The sequence below is a fragment of the Ammospiza caudacuta genome, chromosome 1 (genome assembly GCF_027887145.1).
Source record: "Ammospiza caudacuta isolate bAmmCau1 chromosome 1, bAmmCau1.pri, whole genome shotgun sequence".
In the NCBI taxonomy this organism is placed as follows: domain Eukaryota; kingdom Metazoa; phylum Chordata; class Aves; order Passeriformes; family Passerellidae; genus Ammospiza; species Ammospiza caudacuta.
In genome coordinates, this window is record NC_080593.1 from 128,458,014 (window position 1) to 128,479,067 (window position 21,054).

The 21,054-nt window shown below is 35.5% G+C and overlaps 1 protein-coding gene across 1 annotated transcript in view; it reads left to right on the forward strand.

Annotated features, from left to right (window-relative positions):
- Positions 1–20,186, forward strand: part of ANGPT1 (angiopoietin 1) — a 151,034-nt gene extending 130,848 nt beyond the window's left edge. Inside the window, exons 8-9 of the mRNA XM_058806938.1 lie at positions 9,071–9,201; positions 17,935–20,186. Of these exons, the coding sequence (XP_058662921.1) occupies positions 9,071–9,201; positions 17,935–18,095 (292 nt within the window). The 3' untranslated portion in view covers positions 18,096–20,186. The remainder of the gene's footprint in view (positions 1–9,070; positions 9,202–17,934) is intronic.
- Positions 20,187–21,054: the final 868 nt, after the last annotated feature.

Consider the following 21,054-nt stretch of genomic DNA (forward strand, 5'->3'; position numbering starts at 1 on the left):
GAGACCTTTGGAACTTCCAAGCATATTTTGGAATAAGTACTAAGTTTAAATTTTACTGTAGTTGTGTTGGTCTCCTTTACTGGATTTTCAAACATGAATTATCAATTTAAAGATAAATCAAATTTCCAACAAATGTTCACTGAACTTTTCCATTAACTTCAATGTCTGTGAAACAGATCCTTAAATAAAGATATACAAACACCACAAGCTTCAGCAATTCAGTAAAGATAAGCATCAGAGGGTCTGATTACTTCCATAAACCTTAAAAACTTTTAAAATATTACTTTCTCTGTAGAGTCCCTGCATTTCAGTGCTGAAAAAATCCCTTAAGAATCAGTTTTGGCATTTCTGCTGTTGGCTTCAGCCAAACCTGGGAAGTCTGTTTCAGTAGGGAGAAAAAGATTTTTTTATTTTAGGTTACATTTTGAATTAAGCTAATTTCTCTAACCTTGGCTTTGTCCATGTGTTGGGATAAAGTTCAGATAACTTCTAATTTTGTATTTTACTTTTTAAGATGTTCATCAATCTTCAAAGATTTAAAAATAATTTGCATTATCATTTAGCATAGTTCAGTGTTTATATGTCCATTTAAAACATTGATCATCTCTAGTTATTTCAAGCTTGAAATTAATTCAGCCTCTACATTTTATAAATTAATGTTGTGTTTTATAGAGCCATGAATCAGGACAAAAGCGGTAGTTTCTGCAGCAACAGGAAATCTTAGCATTTATATAGCTGGTGAGAGAGTGAAGTTTTTTTCTGTAGCAAGAATTTAGCTTTCAATTAATAAAAAAAATGTAATAAATCTAATAACTAAAAAGTTTCATTTCAGATTTGCATGAGAAAAAAACATTGGTGGGTGATTTTGTTTTAATAAGTATTGTGTTGAAAAATAGTTTTAACAGAAAATGGTAGTAGCAGATTAATGTATCTCTTATGTGCTGTATTTGGTGAGAGATTAGAGTAGAGGGAATTATTTCTGTTCAACACGTCATTGTGATAGTAGCCTAAAGTATGTTTCTGTTTCTGTTAGCAGCAAAACCCAGCGTTACCGTATGTTTCCTCTCCATCACCACCATGCTACTGACATCAGCTGCAAACCTAGCAGCTCACACTGCCAGGGACTTTCTGTGGCTTCTGCAGCATGTATTTCAAGCAATAGAAGCATATGTTTGCCTGTTCATGGTCCAGAATAAACATATTTTTAAACACTTGTTGCAAACCATGACAAAGCACCATTTGCCTGCAGACAGCAGTATGACAGGCCGTGTGCTGTGCATTAGGAAAAATGATGTCTTTTAGTTATCCTTACCCAATACTCAATAACTGCAGTGCTTTACTCAATTATTAATCTATTAATAAAATTTAATATAGAAAAGCAAATTTGTTCATTTCATGGGAAAACTCACAATCAGTACAACATACAGGCTTACTAGACTATTTTATATTTTTCTGTAACGTGTAGATGTGTTTCTTACTCACGACTGGGTTGTTTGCTTGTTCACTGTCCAGAATAAACATATTTTTCTCCTTTGACCTGTCAGGTCTGAAGTTCAAACACAAGCTAAACATGCCGTGGGCTCTTAGAGATAGAAAACAAGTTTTTCAGTTTTTCAGTTTTTCAGTTAACAGTGTGCATTTCCTGGGAAGGATCCCTCTAATATAAATCACTTGTTGTCCCTTAGACAGGTTGTACTGAAACAATTCCAAAGGCAAACTGATCATATGCATTTATAGCTGTATTTTATACTCACATTTTATCTTTAAAATTGGCAGATATACGTCCTTACTTTGGATATACTGAATTAATATTTTGTTAGCTGGCACATTTCACTTGTCTCTACAAGAGAATGGGTAAGGAGCTGCAGTGATGTCAAACAATAATTACATCAGTGAGTCATTGCTAAAGAGCAACCTTGGAGAAATACAGAAGTTATTTTGTCTTACACTTTTCTAAAGGAAATGTAAAAGGAAATTATTTTCATGTGCAGGCAGCAAGAATATTAAGAACCAAATTGAAAATCTGTTCAAGTTGTCAGTGTTTCTTACTGCATTATTCAGGTTTTCAACATTTTACAGAGCCATCATGCCTACTGTTTGCTATTACAAACTCCATTAGGAATATAAGTTAAATTAAAAGTCCATGAATTTACCAAGTACACTATTTCTCAAGTTTGTACTAAAGATAAGAGTGGGAAAAATGCAGTATTCTTAGGATTCATGATTGATATTTCTGATTTTCTCCAGTCAGACACCAAATGTGAGATTCCCTTTCTGCTTCTCTTTTGGCACCTTTGCATCAGTTATTCATTCAAAGGCAGTGATCAAGGTGGTGAATATTTCTTGCAACTCAATTAAACGAGTTAGCAAGAGCTCACAATTTTGTGAGTAGTGGTGTTTTTGTCATCTTCCTTCCTATCTTGTTTCTTCAATTTCTCCAAAGTATTTTCCTTTCTTTTGGGGTAGCTTGTAGTTTACTTCTAATAATTATTTACCTCATCTTGTGTTGCATTCTTGCTAGCTAGTTAATCTTGATTCATGATTAAAAAAATTGTGTGTTGATTTAATTTAGTTTGTTTTCATAAGGAGAGTATGCACTGTCCTAATGAAATCAAAATATTTCCTCCTCTCCCTTTCAAAGAAAAAATAAAGGTCATGTTTAAGAAGTTTTATTTCCAAAGGAAGAAAAAGGATCCAAATGGGTGCCCAGGCAATCTATATGTAATCTGGACAAGGGCATTGACTAAGATGCCTCTTACTCTACATTCTGACAGAGTTCAAACTCACAGGGATCTATCTCCCTGGTCACCACAGATGGCTCATGCTCTGTCTCCAGCCAGGAGATGTTTTTTCCACTGATTTTAAAAACTAGCAGGCACAAGGGATGTTTCCCTTTATCCTTTAGTGTGAGTACTAAACGATGAAAAAGTTAGGGTTTATCAGTAAAATACCAGGGTTATGATTCCCAGATAGTTCCCACATTATATTTAGTTCCCACATTATATTTAGTTCCATTTTGGCAGACATTTTAGTTTCAACCTCAGTGACAGCAGTATTTCTCTAGAGTGATTATTTAGATTGTTTTTTCTCCTGTTCACAACATGCTATCTATCATTGAATATTTGTAAGGTATCTTTATTACAGAGGTGATTTTGCTATTCATGGACAACTGTTACCATTGGGAGGCTTGGTGGGATTTTACAATATGTTCAGGAAAAGGTGCATTGGCCAGAATTCTAACAAACAATATTTAATGTAGACATGATGTCTAATTAATTGGTTAAAAAGGGGGTTTGATTCACAAATAATTAATCAAAGCATTTTTGATGGAAAACAACCCCCAAACCTCTACTTAAAATGAAGCTGCTGTCTGGTTTTGTTTTCTTTTATTTCTTAGAATTATTACAATTAAAGTCTAGACTTAAGAGTATCCTAAATATAATCTCATACTGGGTCCACCTAAGTGGTTGCAGTTCAGTGAGCTTTGGTTCACAAAGGGACTTAATCACCTAAATCCCATTATGAATGGAATTGTTTAACTAACACAGCATTTCATGAAACTCTACCAACTTCAGCATCTTTTAAGTGGGTTTAGTTTCAGAAACTTAAGCTATCCAAAATTTAGATGCAGCTGTGAACCAGATGGAAGATGCAAGTTTAATCCCTCCTCAACCTCAAACATTTCTAAACTAGAGGGCAAAGTAATGTCAGTCACATGGGTTCTAAAAACAAAGATGTCTTTCACATGCCTAACATGCAGGACATACCTAAGTGGTAACTGGTAGGTTAGAAGGATTGAGATGTAGGTGCCCTCTGCTCTTGTCCAAGTTAGGAAAAAATAAAACCCAGTGAAGAGAGAGCTCAGAAAAGGAAACTCTGGGTAGAGGATTCTGATCCCCACACAACTATTTTTTTTCCCATGACCATTTCCATCAAAATTAACAACTCCTCCTTTGAGAAGGGATCAGAATCTGGGATTCACTCCTGCCATGTGGAATGAGCAGGCTGGAGATAGGACATTTTAGGCCTCAGAGACAAAACTGAAGTGGGAATTTGAAGACATCCCCTTAAAGTATTTCCCAAAGGCAAGCTTTGATGTGCTTCTCTCCACTTATCATGCTGAATCTTTTAAATCCGACTTCAAGACTCTTGGTTCTCTCTATTTAGCTGTTAAGGATATTAGGCCATTACTCATGGAGATCTCTGCTCATATTTTTAGCACTTTGGCAATGGTGAAATTTGCTCTTAACTCATCATATTCAAGAGCTGCACATTGAGGTAGTTGAGATGATTCTCTACATCGCCTAATGATGGTTGTCATGTTTGAAATAAACTATTATCTTGTTTGTTTGTTTACAGACAAAGTATTTCTCACCAATAAAGCTAGATGTGACTTAGCTGTTTCATTGAGAGACTGATAGAAGTAAAGGACTGAGTGATCTCTAGCAGCTCTAATAGAAAAAAAATAGAGAAAACTAGCTACTATTAAATTCTGGGAGTTCTACTGAACTCTGACTCATTCTAGTAAAAATAAATAAAAAACCACTAAGTTTAAGGTTCAATGTTTGATATGTAAAGCACCACATCAGAAACTATTTCTTATACTTTTAGCACACAACTTTTTTACATGGATTTATGATTGCATTATATTTGTCAGAATTTTTTATATCTCATTCAGTATGTTGCAATTTTCACAGCTGTATGTTGCAGAACTATAATATTTTAATATTTTTTGTTATTTAGTTGGAATCATCCCAAGTTTATCTGTGAAAGTCTTTAAACATGGTATGAAGATAGTTAAGCCGTATATATTTGAAAGAATGTGAGGTCATCTAATCACAACAAAAGCAAAAATTTCTGATGTAAATTTAAGATGTCTTTTCAGGCTGCCCTGCAGTTGTTTATGCAATATTTTTAGATCTACTCTTTGCATACAATATACCTTACTTTTGTTTCAATGGACTGCAGATAGTCAAGTTGTGTCACACAGTAAGAATGATGAAAAGCAAAACATCCTTAAGAATTCTCCTTTACCACCTGAGAAGCGAGATCCCAGGCTGCCATTGCTATATCACAAGAAAAAATGCAGAATGATCCTAACATCCATGCTAAATAAGACGTAACAGTTGCAATATTTTAATTTTTTTTTTGTTTCTTCTAAAGTAAAGCTATGAAAGTTTCTACTTTCTAAATGAGGGCTGCTCTGTTCCTCATAATGAATTTAAAATTTCATAAAAAAATCATCAGAAGTCCTTAAAATTTCATATAAAAATGCAATATTTCTCTCATTCCTATTTACACATTATTTAACTGCTATTGCTTATTTCTTGCTTTTTCAGTTTCATTGTATGCAGATAAAGTAGATTTATTTTTGCTTATACGAGCACAAATTTACATCTCCTGCCTATTGTGTAAATCAATGCAGCATTTCACCTTCTTTCCTTGATCAGAATTTCCTGTCTGTGAGCAAATGGGAAGATTGGAAATGTACCCTTTAAAATGTTCTTTGACTTCTAATCAGTAATGAGTGGGTTTTATTCTTAACTTCCTTTCCTTTATCTCCAAGAACAACCAAGAGGAATGATACCCCGAATTGCCAATTTTTCAAAGGGAGGGAAATCGTATCCTAGTAGTTATTTGAAGTTTGTTTTAAAGGTTCAATCCTACCAATCTGAATCTGAGAATACTGAATAATTAAGTCCAAGTAGTAAGATGCCTATTGCTCCTGGGAGCTAAGGAGCTCACCAGTTGCCTTGCTGCTGGGCAGATTCGCTGTCTCAAGCTGGAATAGTTTGGACTTGTAGGCCTTGAGCTAAAGATCCTGATTGCTTCAGGACCAGCTCTGGGTTTTAACTGAGATCTGGTTTTGGTGTAAAGTAGTGCCAACTTTGCAGTGGCATTTTTTTTCTAACTGCTGGGCAATGCCAATCCAGGGAGAAGAGCCCAAAGAAACAGAATTACTGTTTCAACTGTAGTTCATCTGCACATGGCTGCAGTATGATAAGCACACTAGAGCTCAGAGCCAAGTTAAGCTTTATTCTTTTAAAGTCACTGGAGACCTACTAGACAAATTCTGTTGAGGAACAGTCAAACATAACTGACAAGATCTAAATCTGTGATGAGTGGAATGTTTGTAAAATATCAGGGAAAGTAAAGAGCTTGTAAACAATCCCAATACCCTCACCCTTTGGGGAAAACATTGAATACCAAGTAATATTTTCTTCTTTATGTTTTACGTTTTCTTAGATTGTACTTTTTTATTGGACTAAGTGGGTTTTATAGAGTTGATTGCTAATAAAAGATCTGGCTAACCTTGTCTTTCTTATTTGAGTAAACAGCATTTGCTTTTTATACTAACTTTATGAGGCTTCTGTGAGCCTTGGTGTGGCTCATATAATGAGGATGTACGGCCATTTAATCTCAGATCATAGATATCATGTGACAAAATAATTTCTCTATCAACACAACCTCAGGGACGTTTATTTTGTTCTGCAAAATATTAGGCACAGCCCAAAAACAAGGCAAAAGTCCAATGAATGAAGATGGGATCAATTCCAGCCTTTCATTTGTATTAAATAAAGAAATGGACATGTGCAAAGACAGATCTTAGATTAATCTTGTCTAAAACAAACATCCTTTGATAGATTAACATGGTCATTACAGGCTAATTTCCACCATGATTGGGCAATAGCATGATGCCATGACCTTCCTGGATTCCTGGATTCCTGGCTTGTTTCTTGTTAAATTACAAAGGATTTTCACAGTCTTCTATTTAGGCTTACACTTGGCTTTAACTATTTTTGTGCTCTCAGAAGGTATTTGACTATGCATGATATTTGTATTTAATCCAAAAAGTTTTGTATGTTTATGTGTGTGTAGTTTTCTATCTATATATATAATATTTGCTCTGAGGATTGAATCCAAAGTATTTAATCATCAGCCTCAGCCATGTAACAATCAAAATTAAAATCAAATTAAGGTAGGCAATGTAACTAGTTTCAAAGAATAAACCTGAAAATTCCTTTTTTAATTAATTTTTTTTTTATTTTTAAATATTCATGCTTAGCATCTACTGTCTCCACTTTTAGTGTTGAACAAAGGACACATAGGAAGAAATTCACTGAAAATTAGGTGAAGTTCACATCAGTCTACTATAGGGTATTCTCAGATTCAGTCTACAAGTGTGAAACTCTGTAGATTGCTAAGATCTGGTTCTATGCCTTCACATTTTAAGTAATCTTATCAGATATCCTAACAAGGCTTTTCTGTAATGAGTTTCTGTGACAAGTTTAATCCAATTAGCTTTATTTGGACCTAATATCCACCCACAGATGCATGCAAAACAAAACAAAAAAAAAAATCCTCAAAACTAAACCAACGAAAACCAGCAGCCATGCACTTGATTAAGGAAAGCTGTCATATGGTACCCTTGCTCTCATAAGCAGAATTCAGCTCCAAAGTTCTATGGGAGAAGTGGGTTTTATTTAAATTTCAGTCTTGGGACAGACCCAGAAAAATGTCCTCATCTCAGAAAAATGTCAATGGTTTAACTACTGCTACCATTGTAGGCTAGAAAGGTCAGGGATATTCTCTACTGCTGCTGTCAGTACTGTGAACACTGCAGCAAAGTATGTCTTCCATGTAAACAAATGGATGAATGTCACTCTGGTAAACGCATTTACTCTTTTATTCATGCAAAGTAACTAGATAAAAAAAACAACGACAGAGAGGCAGCCACAGTCAGTGACTGCCATCTGCTCTCCTTGTTCTCTCTGTCCGTGGGAGAAGTTGGGAAAACTTTTTCTAGCATAGCATGCTGAGGTAAATCACAGAGAGTAGCAGACATCTCTCCTGCTCGTGTCCTAACTCTGTTCTTGTAGCTCCTTATGCATTTTATATTTAATATTATATTTAAAAGACATATTTGCCCCTCTGCAATAAACCTGGAGGAAAGAGAACAGATGTCTCTCACTTCAGTGGAGAAGTCTATCCCACTGCTTAGCAAATCATCTTCTTGGTTAGCCCTGTGGCTGACTTATTCCTAGCCTGTAGATTCAAGGAGAGGGGAGGGATATGTCTTCCTCTCTTATTTGCTCCAGTGGCTAGGGCTTACTCCTGAGTGTAAGGATTGTGGCTTCAAACTTCTCCAGTGACACTCAGATCCTTCTCTTCCTTCTTGCATATGAAGCTGTTATGACAATAACACCTTCCTCTCCTCTCCTCTCCTCTCCTCTCCTCTCCTCTCCTCTCCTCTCCTCTCCTCTCCTCTCCTCTCCTCTCCTCTCCTCTCCTCTCCTCTCCTCTCCTCTCCTCTCCTCTCCTCTCCTCTCCTCTCCTCTCCTCTCCTCTCCTCTCCTCTCCTCTCCTCTCCTCTCCTCTCCTCTCCTCTCCTCTCCTCTCCTCTCCTCTCCTCTCCTCTCCTCTCTGCAACCTTTGCTCCAGCTGAGCTCCAGCTCCTAAACTCATGGTTGTGGTTTCAGCTAGTTGAAAAACTCCTTTAAAAAAAGAGATGCTTTGCATTGCAAATTATGAAGACTTTTGTGGCTTGAACTCTAAGTTATTCTCTATTTGTCACTCAGAGACGGCTTTGGCAGAACTGAGTTTTGGCTTGTGGAATTAAAAGTTCTAAGGCTGCTAAAATCCTCTTTCAATCTCAGGCATTAATAACATGACTCCTGTTAACTGGGGTTGCTGTTTCTGTGCCACAGGAAACAGTAAAAAAACCGGTTACTCAAGTAGTCAGTCATTCTGTCAATGTATTCCAGATATCTGGGCACCTCTTCTCACTCCTCCTCTCTCACTGCCTCTGCTTTTTTGTCTTTCCAGTTCTGATTCCTTGAGCTTGATTCTGCTCTGGAGGAAGGACTATGTGCTACTACAGATACACTGAAAAACCCCAAATGTCCCCTATATGTCACACCTGAAACAAGAGAGAGATTTAGACAAAACATAAGAGATTCACGAGTTTTCTGGGTGCACTTCATACAATGCCAACCTGATATGGAAAAAATCTGGATCTCTTTTTTTTTTCTATTTTGATGACCCTGATTGTTTTCCCTTGTTGTTTCAGGCTTTATTTAAAAGGTCACAGTGGAACTGCTGGAAAACAGAGTAGTCTGATCTTGCATGGTGCTGAATTCAGTACAAAAGATGCTGACAACGACAACTGCATGTGTAAATGTGCTCTCATGTTGACTGGAGGTGAGTACAACTGACTGAAAATATGGTACATTAATAGGAATCTACTGTGTTTTCCTAAAGCAACCATGGATGAAGTTGTGTCATGGATGTATAAGTCCTGAGTGAAAACTTCTTCTATTATATTTACTGCTACTTTTTTCTGTGCATATATTGTCAAAATGCCAATACCTCTAGATTCCTGTCAGCAGAGAAAGCATTATCCAGAGATGCAGTCAGTATACTGCCGCACTGAAGCTGTTGCAAGAATGTCAAAGAGGAAAGTATAAGTTAGTGTAATTGTTTAGGCAAGAAAGGCAAAATTAAAAAAGATAAAAGATTAAAAGGGTGAAAAGAAGTTTGTCAGAAGTTGGACAATCAACCAGCAAAAAAAGAGAAGAAATGGCCAGGTATTAGATATTAGATAGCAAAGTTTAGAAACAATCCTAGTCTAGACTTGTAATACATTATCTATTCCACTTAGGGATGTGATTCTGTTATTAAGGTATTTATAATGGTTAAACTTTCTCTATTAGGTGAGCATAATGCATAAAGACACTAAATGACTAATTCACTCCCCTGTGAAAGACTAGACCTGCAACCACCTGTTTAAATGTGGAAGGTTTAAGCTGATTTCCTTTGTAGCTGAGTCAAACTACAGAAGGAAAGAAAGAAGAGTTGAGGTGGGGAAGAGCACAGACAAGTTATGCTGGGACAGCTTAAAGTCTCAAGTTGATCTGACTTCCAGCAAGTATAGTGTATATGATTGGTATTTTTTCCAAATATAGTGTGTAAGATTGGTACTTTTCCCCTGCAGCACAGAGAATGAATATTTGAGATTATCTTTCCATTCAGACTCCTAATGCTCCTAAGAGTGAGAATTTTCTCTGGCAAATGATAATCATTCCTAGTCCCTGTGTGGTCAAGCTCATTTTTATCTCTAGAACACCACATTATAGCAGAAAGCTTAAATTGAGGTTTAAACCAAAACCAAAGATTCTTTGGTTTACTGACTGTATGACCAAGAAAGGCCCTTTCTTATCTTCACATCTGATCTTGTTCAGAGACTCTCCTCAGTGATTTCTAACTTTCCTGGAAAAAAAATCCTGTAGCATGTACAGTTTTAATTATTTTGGATCAGACTGTTAAACCTGTATTATTTGTGGTTACTGGCACTCTGAGTTCAGCTCAGGCCACATCCAGGCACATATGAGCCTCTAAAGCAATCATCTTCTAACAGAAGGTGGTTTCCCATCACTGAGAATTTATACCACATGCTCAGATAGATCTGGAGACAGATAGTGGCTAAGAAGTCAGTAGATTATTTTAATTAACTCTGTTGCCCTTTCCCTTTGGAGAACATGCTAAATGAAAGTGTGTTACTTCCAGGCCAGGCCAGAGTCAGGAGGAGCTCCTGAGCATGAGTTGTGTCTGTGCTGAAGTGCAGACTCATTCAAGTATCTGAGCTGCCTGGAAATACCCCTGCTGCCAGGCAGCTCCTTCTGGGAGCTGAGGCTTTGTTTATTTTCCTGCTGTGACAGGTCAACACTCTGCTAAGGTCAGTCTGCTGTTGAACAACAATTCCACACGGTTCACATATATTGCTGCAGCATTCCTGTAAATCAACAGCCTAGCCACACATTGGAATTTACTGGTACCAAATGAAATGAAATGAATAGGGAGGAAGGGGTGAATTACCAAAGGCTGAGGAAACCACAAGTTTAGCAAATCACCACACAGTAAAAGGAGGTGCAATTAGCCTTTGGAGATAGATTAATCTACTCTTTTGGACTAGACTCTGAGTACTGTTCCTTTGGAGACAGGTTGTACAGCACCGTAATTTGTAGTTCCTCAAGAAAGGCTTTAATCATGCTAGAGTTCTCAAACACTCTGCTATGCTTTTCTCCTTGAAACAAGTTTCTCATTCCTTGAGAAATATCAGAATTTAATTAAATACTAAAACATCTTTTTAGGGAGTGTATTTCAGTTTTCTACCAGACAAAGACTAATTTAGAAAAGTAGCAATGATAACAAGTTTTGGAAAACCTCCTTTCCCCCCAAAAAAGAAAAGATATTAGAATGTTAGTTTTGGCACCATCACAGAGAGCTCTTTAATGATGAATGGTATGAAATCTACAGGCAAGTTTCTAGCTATCTTGACAGCTTGGGTGAGTCTGTTATCTCTATGAGGTGAAATGAATATATTTATGTCAGGAATAAAGGCTGAGATAAGCCAAAGCTCAAGACTGTGATATGGTTATAATCAAGGCTGAAAATAAAAATGTAAGGAAAACACACATTTCTCTCTGTGATCTTGCTAGTTGTCAGTTTTATTTGGTCTATATCATAACTATTATTCTCTCTCCTCCTATATCTCATCCCTCTTCCCTTGAACGAGAAATTAAATACTGAGAGAATAAATACAGAAGCACCAACAGTGTATTTTTTGTATGTCTTTCTTGTATTTTAAAGAGCCATGCAATGCTGCTTGGCTCTATCTTCACATGGATTTTAGGGAATGACTTCAAAATTATGTGTATGAGCTGGATTCTTAACCCCTCTGAACTGTCATCATATTTAGATGTTTTAGCTGCTTTTTTGTGACCAGAAAAATTTAATCTAAGTATGTTAGTTTTACCTTAAAGGAAGACAAATTATTCATTCAAATAAGTTCTTCTTTTTTTCAGTATCTCAGGCCAGTAAATAAAAAAAATAAGGGTCATAGATATGTATATCCCCATCTTACTTCAAGCTTTAGTCTGAGGAGTGCCCCAATGAGTTATGTACACAGCTTTTTTGCAAGAAACAGCACTAAAAATGCAACAGTCACCAGAATAAGCCTGTGAGTAGAAGTTCAAAATGCTTGGATTTCCAATACAGCCCTTAGCATTTAACATCTTTGGATCAGATTCCTGGGCCAAATTCCCATCTGTTCTGCCAGATACCACCTGTCAGCTGAGCCCCAAATTGTTTGTGAAGTTGTTTTCAGTCACTGGAAAGTGACTTATGGTATCTTGGCCCACCAAGAAAGAGTTTTAAGGTGATTTTCTTTGTCTAGAATTGGCTGCAGTCTGAGGTGTTCACAAAGAATTTATCTTGCTTCAAGTGAGAAGTGAGAATACTGCTAAAATTCTGATCCCTAAAATCATTTTACAAAGACAGGGAGACTTTCTAGATATCTTGCCAGGTTTGAAGCAGCAGAGATAACTGAAATAAATTGTTTATTTAGCTGGGAGCAGAGGTACATCCAGCTGTAGTCTTCTGTCTCTGACAATACAGGTATAAGAACAATGCAAATAAATTTTCCCTCCCTTGAGTATTTTCTCAGTATCTTTTGAATCTCAGGGCCTTCCTGAATCAGAGGAATATGTATTTATTAAACACATATTTATTGAGCCTCAATAGATTTCTCATCTATTAAGTTAGAGGCTGCTCAATGACTCCAAAACCTTGTTGCATTCACTGCATGTTGTTTCACTGCTTTTTTCTCCAAGTGGTGAATTTTATGAATCTCTGCAAGAAGGGGATGGAGGATTCATGTCATGACTTAGAGGGAAATTCTTGGCTGAATATAGAAATCTGCCCATACACTCCAATTAGAAAGGCCACAGTTTTTCTTATATTCTCCTGGAAACTGAATATTTGAAAGAAACAATGGCAGGACACTTGAGATTATCCAACCTGAAGCCCTGGATATGCACCTAATTATATAAAAAAGTACTGGTTTTTAATTTTTATTCATATTCCTGCTTTCATAAAGAAATTGCTGAGAATGTACCATTAATGAAGCACCATTTATATTCCCAAATATTTTTATGAAAAAATATAATCAAATTGTTAGAATATTGTTTGATTTTTTGCTTGAAATATTCAAAATATTTAATTGGACATATGATTATGCATAACTTTTAACAAAAACATTACTACATTGGTATGCTTATCTAGGTCAAATATGGGCAACTGTAATACAGTGTTAGGAGATCTCAGGAAGTGACTAATTTTTGATATACTAGAACATAGCCACCAGTCTGCAAGTTTCATGTTATTTTTACCTCATAAAAAGGTCCCTATGAAAGGGACTGCATTATCCAATTGATATGAAAATCTGATGCCTTTTCATCTTATGTCCTGACAGCTAAATTCTAATTTAATCCTCAGATTGTCAAGTAGTCTGGTCAATCCAATATTCTAAGGAATAAAATAACATAGAAATTTCTTCCAGAGGTTATTTAGACCCTTCACAAAACAGATTCTTCTCTATCTGTTTGTTTTTGTCTTTCTATTAATTTTCAAGATTTCTATGTATTTCAAGATTTCTATTCTCATGATAAAATCTGTAACTGAGTTTGTTTACATTTAATATAAGAACACTTTGCAAGTTGACTAGCTAATTCTATGATAATTTAACAGTGTTCCATCCTGTCATAACCTCTACCATTAGAAAGAATAGACATCATTCCTTTACATTTCTTTGAAAGGTTTTTAGTTAATTTTAAATTGTTGGCAATTTTTCTCTCAAATTCTGACTAAACAATCCTAAGTCTTCCCTGCTACATTCACTCTTTTGGACTCTGTCCCATGGCTCCAGCTTGAGGTATCATCCGAAACTTCATCCAGAGAAATTACGAATGAAAAATCACCAGATCCTAAGCATTGCCATCTAACTTCTTTAAACTACAGAACATCAGAAACATTTAAATCTTTTCTAAAAATAAATTTCTCTTTCTTTTGAACATTGAGGGCTATGTCAATATTTTCGGATTCAACATTTTTTCTTATTGGCTTTGTTGCCAAATTAAATTTTATGGACAAACCCAGAGGGCTAGAAATAAATATTTGCTTTCCATAGGATCCATTTATTCTGTTAATCCATACAAATGTACCATTCAGACAAACTTTGGATCTTATTAAATGGCTTGCACTGATCCTGCTGCATTGGGAGACATTCAGGGTCCTCAGGAGGGAGAACTGAAATGTGAGAGGAAAGCATTTGCCATCAAATGTGCAGTGTTTGGACAACTATTATTTTAGAAAGTAAAAGACAACCTGAGCGATCATTGCAGTTCCCAGTGAGCACTCATTAACTGATGAGCATTAGGTCACTAAAAAAGAATTTTACATGCATACATGCTTAATTGCAAGCCAAAACAGCAACTCTGTTAGCTTTGGCATACAAAAGCCCTTTTTTAATATTACTTTTGACAAAGAAGATTCAATCATGCAAAAATTGTACTTGTCACTTCAGAAAACCATTATAAAAGATGCATGTATTTTGGATTTTTTTCTTTTAATACTGTTACTCATTTGAGCAATGCCCTTTTATTAGGTATTTTTGCAAGAATTTGTGGAATTATTTCAATATACATTAATATTCAGTCAAAGATCTAATACAGTATATTGTAGACTGGAGCTCAACTATCTGAGATAGGTAGCTTAAGCATAAAAAATATATTTATTCATGAAAAGAGCTGAAATGAAATTTAACAATTTCCCATTGGTTATAGTAACATGAATTAAAGACCAAAGCATAACCATACACAATATGTGAACCTACTTTAACTGTTCCAGAAGAACAGCCATCTACAGTGAGGATTCATTTCTATTTGTATAGCTGAACTTTCAAACAATTTATCTATGCATTATGTAATTTATATTTTGTCTGGAAAATATATTTTATGACCTAGGGATTTTTATTACAAATAGAGATGATAGTGCTGCTTGTAATATACAAAATATTAGAGGTGGGCTAACCTAAAAAATTGAATTGGCCCTCAGTTCAAATGATTAATTAGTGATTCTGTGGTCACAACAGCTTGAAGAAACTACCTCTCTTTTTGAATAAAATCTCTCTTAAACTTCTCATGAAAGCCCTCTTTCTACCACTTCAGTTTAAAATCTTACTTCTATTATTACTTCTTACAATGCCCACTCTTCATCATTTTCATGCCTGATTCAAAAATCCCATGGAAATTGTTGCCAAAAGTTATCTCCAAAGTTAAAAATCTTACTGTGGTTCAAAGATGACTTTATAATTATTTGGGAAATCCATTACCATGCAGAGAAATATGAACAAGATTTTTCATGAGAAAATCCCATGAACTCCACATAATAAGCCAACATCTGGCTACTGAGGTTTTTTCCTTGGGTCAGGCTGTCTCACAGCTCTGGAGCTGCTCAGTTTGGTGTTTTCTGCAATGGCAGTGCTGCAGGTGTATCTTTTAGAAATCTCTGGTTTGTGTTCCCTCACTCCTTCATAGCTAGCAAGAAAGTCACTGCTTGCATTCCTCTTTCCCTCAACATACAAAGCATCTGTAAAAAACTTTTCGTTTGCATCCATTCAAAGATGTGAGTTTTGGTATTGAGACATGCAGTAGGAAGTCTTGTGATAATCTGAGGCCCTAAGGGCAGTGAAGGCCTTTCAGAGGACTGCAGGGGAGCATGGACAGAAATAGCCATCTGGAGAAAAAAAAGACACCATAAATAAAAAAACCTCACAACAGAAACCCCCCCTCCAAAAAAAAAAAAAAAAAACAACCCAAACAATCAAAAAACCCCACTTCACTTAAAAAGAAAAAGTCAGTGAGAAAGTAAACCCAAAGTTTTAATGCAATATTAGGAAACATCTTTAAAACATTCATCCATTCACTCTCACTAACAAGAACAGTAAAATAGGAAAAAAGTTAAGATCATTAAAACACATTTTGAAAGAAGTGTTTATTTAGAAGAAATCTGTGATGAGAGGTTGGAGCAAGTCCTAACAAATGTTTTATAAAATTATGCGGTTTTTTGGCTTATTCCAGTTTTAACATTGATTTTGTATGGCATCACTTTGCCCCAAAAAAGACCATTTATGCATCCATTCCTTTTCCTTTAAGATGAAAAGGTAACTATGTCAGCTTGCCAGGTCTTCATCCTAACACCATAAACAGAACCCAGCTGCATCTGAGTTCCAGCTTTGAAAAATGAGGATTAGGATTTCTCTGTTTAACTTCATCTTAAATTTCTACAAGATTATACTCTGGTTACCGTAAAACATCAGATGTACAGCTTTCCTTTTCTTTGGTTATTGCCCCCTTAGGCATAACATTGAAATCAAAGGGAAGACAGCTGTACCAAAATAGAAAATTGTCAGAATTTATCTGGCATAAATTCATCCCTCAAGATTTCATTATGAAGTGTTACTTCTCAAAAAAACCAAAACACGAAGTACTTTCCAAAATCTTAAGCATTACAAGACTAGAAACATAAATTATTTGGATCTGAATATGAAGAACAGAGTAAGCACTGGTTCTGAGGGCTAAACACAGTCATTACCATAGCAGTGGCAGTATACCATAAACTGAAATAGTTTCATATAATGCATTCATTATAGGTAGATAAAAGTCTAACCACTAAATATGATGGAATTGAAGGATTCCTTGGGACAGTGAACATTGTCTAAAAGGAGTTTGTCACAGTTTCGACAAGCCAAAGTGGAAAACACACAGAAAATTTTAAATTCTGCATTCTAGTTCACAGTGACACCAGCAGAATTCAGAATGCACTCACTGGATGATCTGTTTGCCACTACCAGGACTGTTAGGAAATGCTTCACAAGGGGTCCTGGGAAGATGGCAATACTATGATGTGCAGGCTGAAATTATTTTTTTAAAATTAAGGTAGTGTTTAGCTAACAAAAACAAAAGTCACAACCTGACCTTTATGATCTTATTTGCCTCATGACACTAATATTCAGTACAACCATATTCCATGGAAAGATGCATAAAAACTGTCCAAAAGATTTACAAAATTATAGGTCTCACTATGAAAAACGTCCCAACAGAAATCTTTCTGACAAATACAACTCCTAGCCACAGAAGTTAATACAGTTTTGGTATTGGGGATATTTGCTTTTTGCAGTCTGGGAATTCATTCTGCCTTTCTCAATCTTAACTAAGCATCTTTCTCATACTATACATAGATACTCTGCAAGGTGTTGGAGAGAAAATTCTATTCCCATCAAGGTATCCAGAAAAACTCCCACTACTTTCAGTAGAGTCAGCATATCACCTAGTTTATACTCGTCAGTTTGTGTTCTGTAGTCCTAGTGTTGCCAAGTTTCATGTTATTTGGAATTTTTCTTAAAACTCTAGGTCCCATGGCAATCTAAAATTCACCTTAACAAGAAAAGATCTTGGAGAGATAAACAAGAGAGTTCACTGATTAATTTCATCTTAAAGCAACAATTTAAAGTAGGGCAATGCAGCACCACAATTCTCATAATTCAGTTATGAGAATCTTTAACATCTATTCTGGAAACAAAAGTAACTGAGCAGCAAACAATCACAATTAAAGCAGAAGAAAAGGGCTGGTAAATAAAATCAAGTCATGCTTATACTGAACATAACAGGTGAAATTATTCCAAATACTTTTGAATGATGGTCTTTTTCTGAGGTTTAAATGAAAAATACAATACTGTCTAAATATGAAAACTGCTTAATTTTTCTCTCATGTTCTTGTTTTTACTCCACATACTGAGAATAAAACTAGAATGAATTAGGGCATAATTACTTTTGCAATTCTGTAAATACATGTGTGTGTTCTCCAGCACTCCTGACTAAAGAATCGCACAAAAGAGCAAAAAAGGAAAATATGAAAATATGACACCAGCCCTATTAATGACCTATTTACCAGAATTTCCTAATCAACTAAACCTAATACAACCAAGTAAAACATTTAGTGCATTTGCAGTTTAAGTATTTGTCTTACTGGTTTCAGGGTGGTGGTTTGATGCCTGTGGCCCCTCCAACCTCAATGGGATGTTCTACACAGCTGGACAGAACCACGGGAAGCTCAATGGCATCAAGTGGCATTACTTCAAAGGCCCCAGCTACTCCTTGCGCTCCACCACCATGATGATTCGGCCTTTGGACTTCTGAAGGAATTCCGCGGCGGATCCCGGCCGGAGCCAGGCTGGCAGCGCCCCCAGCAGCAGCACTGGCACAGTCTGAAGGGAAAAGGTGAAGGGCTTCTGAAAGCAGCGTGTTGGGATGACGCAAAGTCGCTTCGCTCTCTCTCCATAACCTGCACACACTTCCCAACAGCCGCCCCACCCTCTGATTACTGTGGAGAGCTTGGTTTAGAAGAAGGTGGCTGAAATGATTTTCCAAATAACTGGATTTGGCTATTCTGCACAAACTTGTTGCTTGCCAGTGGATGTCTTTTTTTTTTTTTTCCTTTTTTTTTAATTCAGCAACAGGATCAGAATTTGAAGAACTGGAACATATCAACCATGGTCTATTGAGTAGAATGTTATTCAGCAGTGAAATGACAACATTATACCCATGAAAAAGGATTACAGAGACACTTCTATTAAAACTTTTCTTAAAGCATCCAAGATGACCACTCCAAATATTGTTTTTCTTAATGAACTGAATTTGAATAGTGGATGGATTTATGTGAATCCCAGAGTCAAATTATTTGTGCAAATAAAATTTTTCATTAAATACTTTAAAGACAGGTTTCTAATAAACTGAGTCAAACATATGAATAATGATGAGGATAATAAGCATAAATTCCTCAGTTGCTCTGTAGAGGTAAATCAGGTAATTGGCATAATCCCTGAGCTAGGATTTATAGTGTGATAACAAAAGTAGCTGTGTTTTTAGGTTTTTCCTTTCTTTCATTAAAAGCAGTCTGAATGTCATGTAGAATAATTAATGGAAGGTTTAAAGAACGTGAAATATTATCCAAGAGAAAATGCAGGATTTTGCATGGATTTTTTCCATCAAATACATAGGAAGGCAAACTGTTAGAGTATAAAACTTACATAAATGCATAGCTTAAGGCAATGGATTAATTTTGCAGTATCCTTGCATGTGTGCATTTTATCCTGAATTATTTTACTTTTTTATTACATTTTTGTGAATATCAGAAGCATGCCAGTTTTACACAGTGCTTAGGCTACAACTATAAGAAATACTCATCAGAACTGTATAAAAAATAAAGAATTGTGAACTTGTAAATATCATATATTTCCTGCAACAGTCATTTATTTTGTACAGGAAACCCTGAACCCATGCAAAGGGTGAAAAGCCTCAAAAGGATATAAGTGTTAAAGAACTTCAGATGACTGCTTACAGGGTGCTAACAAGTAATTTTGTTCTATTAAAATGTTGCAAAAGTGTGGGATTATTGGAAAAGATAAAAGTCTTCTAATAAGCAATAAAGTAATGGGTGGCCTATGAGTATAGAGATAACTCTTTCCATTTACAGCCCTTTTGATTAAGATATATGAATAAAGTCTATTTGGGGAAGTAGTTCACAGTCATTCTATTTCTACTAGAAATTAAATGAAAAATTTTACCCAACTGAAATCAAAACCAATACTCCCATCAATTAAATTGGGACCAACACGGCACACAGAATCTGCATGTGGTGAGGTGTTTGCTCATCTCTTTGTTGCTTGGTTCCATTTATTAAACTGTTCCTGAGACGAGGCACAACAATTATCTGATTTTTTTAAAAGAATAATGATAACTCTTTTCCCCCCTTACTTTCTACCTATTCTTTTCCATTTAGCAGTTTATTTCTATGGAATAGAGAAAAAATACTTGGATATTTATAAACACCTCTTCCTAAAGATCACAAGGTTATACTACCACTGAGGGCTATTGCAGCCCCTAAGGATTCTCTGATTTTGTTACATTTTGATGTTTGTTTCATTTTAAGTGGGAAGAATTTTTTTTTGTGTAGTTGTATATATTTATATATATATTTGAAATAATCTTGACTAAGGGTTAATTTGAAGTTTTCTGCTGAATAAGTTACCAAACTACTCTTTACATAGCACTTTCTTCACATACATGTTTTGTCCTAGTTTCAGCAAGTTTTTCTAATGGTCTTCATTAATGTCCAAAATATGCAGTTCATCTTCCACTACATTCTCAAAAGATAGAGTTTTGCAGGTCTCCAAGTTAAGAATGCCATTTTTGCAGATCCTATTGCAAAAGGCAAAACACATTTAAAATTAAAAGCATGATATTTACTGTTTATTTATCTGTGTTTGGAAAAAAAAAAAGTGGATTTGGTTTCCTATCCTTTATAATAAAATGTTTTAAAAAATTGTGGAGTATGTGATTTTGCTTTGCTCTAAGTATACCTTTCTGTGACAGGCTGATAACATTTCAAAAGCCACTATCTCTCCATGTAAGAAATAGTAATAAGTTTAGATGGACTGTAGGAAGGGAGAAACTCTAATTCAAGTTTATCCAGTAATTCTTATTTCTAACTTTTCATATCCCTACTCCAATATTTTTTATTGAATTTCCTTGATTAAAATAATGGGACTATATTTCTTATCTTTGGTTCAAATCATAAAATTCTCTATTAATCTTTAAAATACAAGATTTCTTTTATTCAACAGGCAAAGATACAAACTGAAGTGTGATGTTTTCCTTGTCTTATGATGTGTTCTTCTATCAATCATTCAATCATGTGTGGCAGTGACAAATCTCCACTGATCTTTTACCCAGAAATTCCTTCTGTTCCATTTGTATGCCTTTTAACACAACAGTGATCAGGTTTAGCATCTCTTTGTCATGTAGAATAATTTATCCTCATTTTCTCAGGAATTTTTTCTTAATTGACTTGTTATATTCCTTCAGGGAAACACAGCTTTTTAAATCAACACTAAAGGTGCAAGGAACTATAGAAATAAAAGTACATTTTGCTCCTAAAGTTGGATGAATATGTACTGGCATAAATTGAAGAGTTGAAATTCCTAAAATTCTAGATTTGGAGTTGATTAATATTAAAATCCTACTTGCCTTGACAGATAGTAAAAAAAATAGTCATTGGTCAGTGGTAATAATAACTTTACTATTTACTCTTCACAGA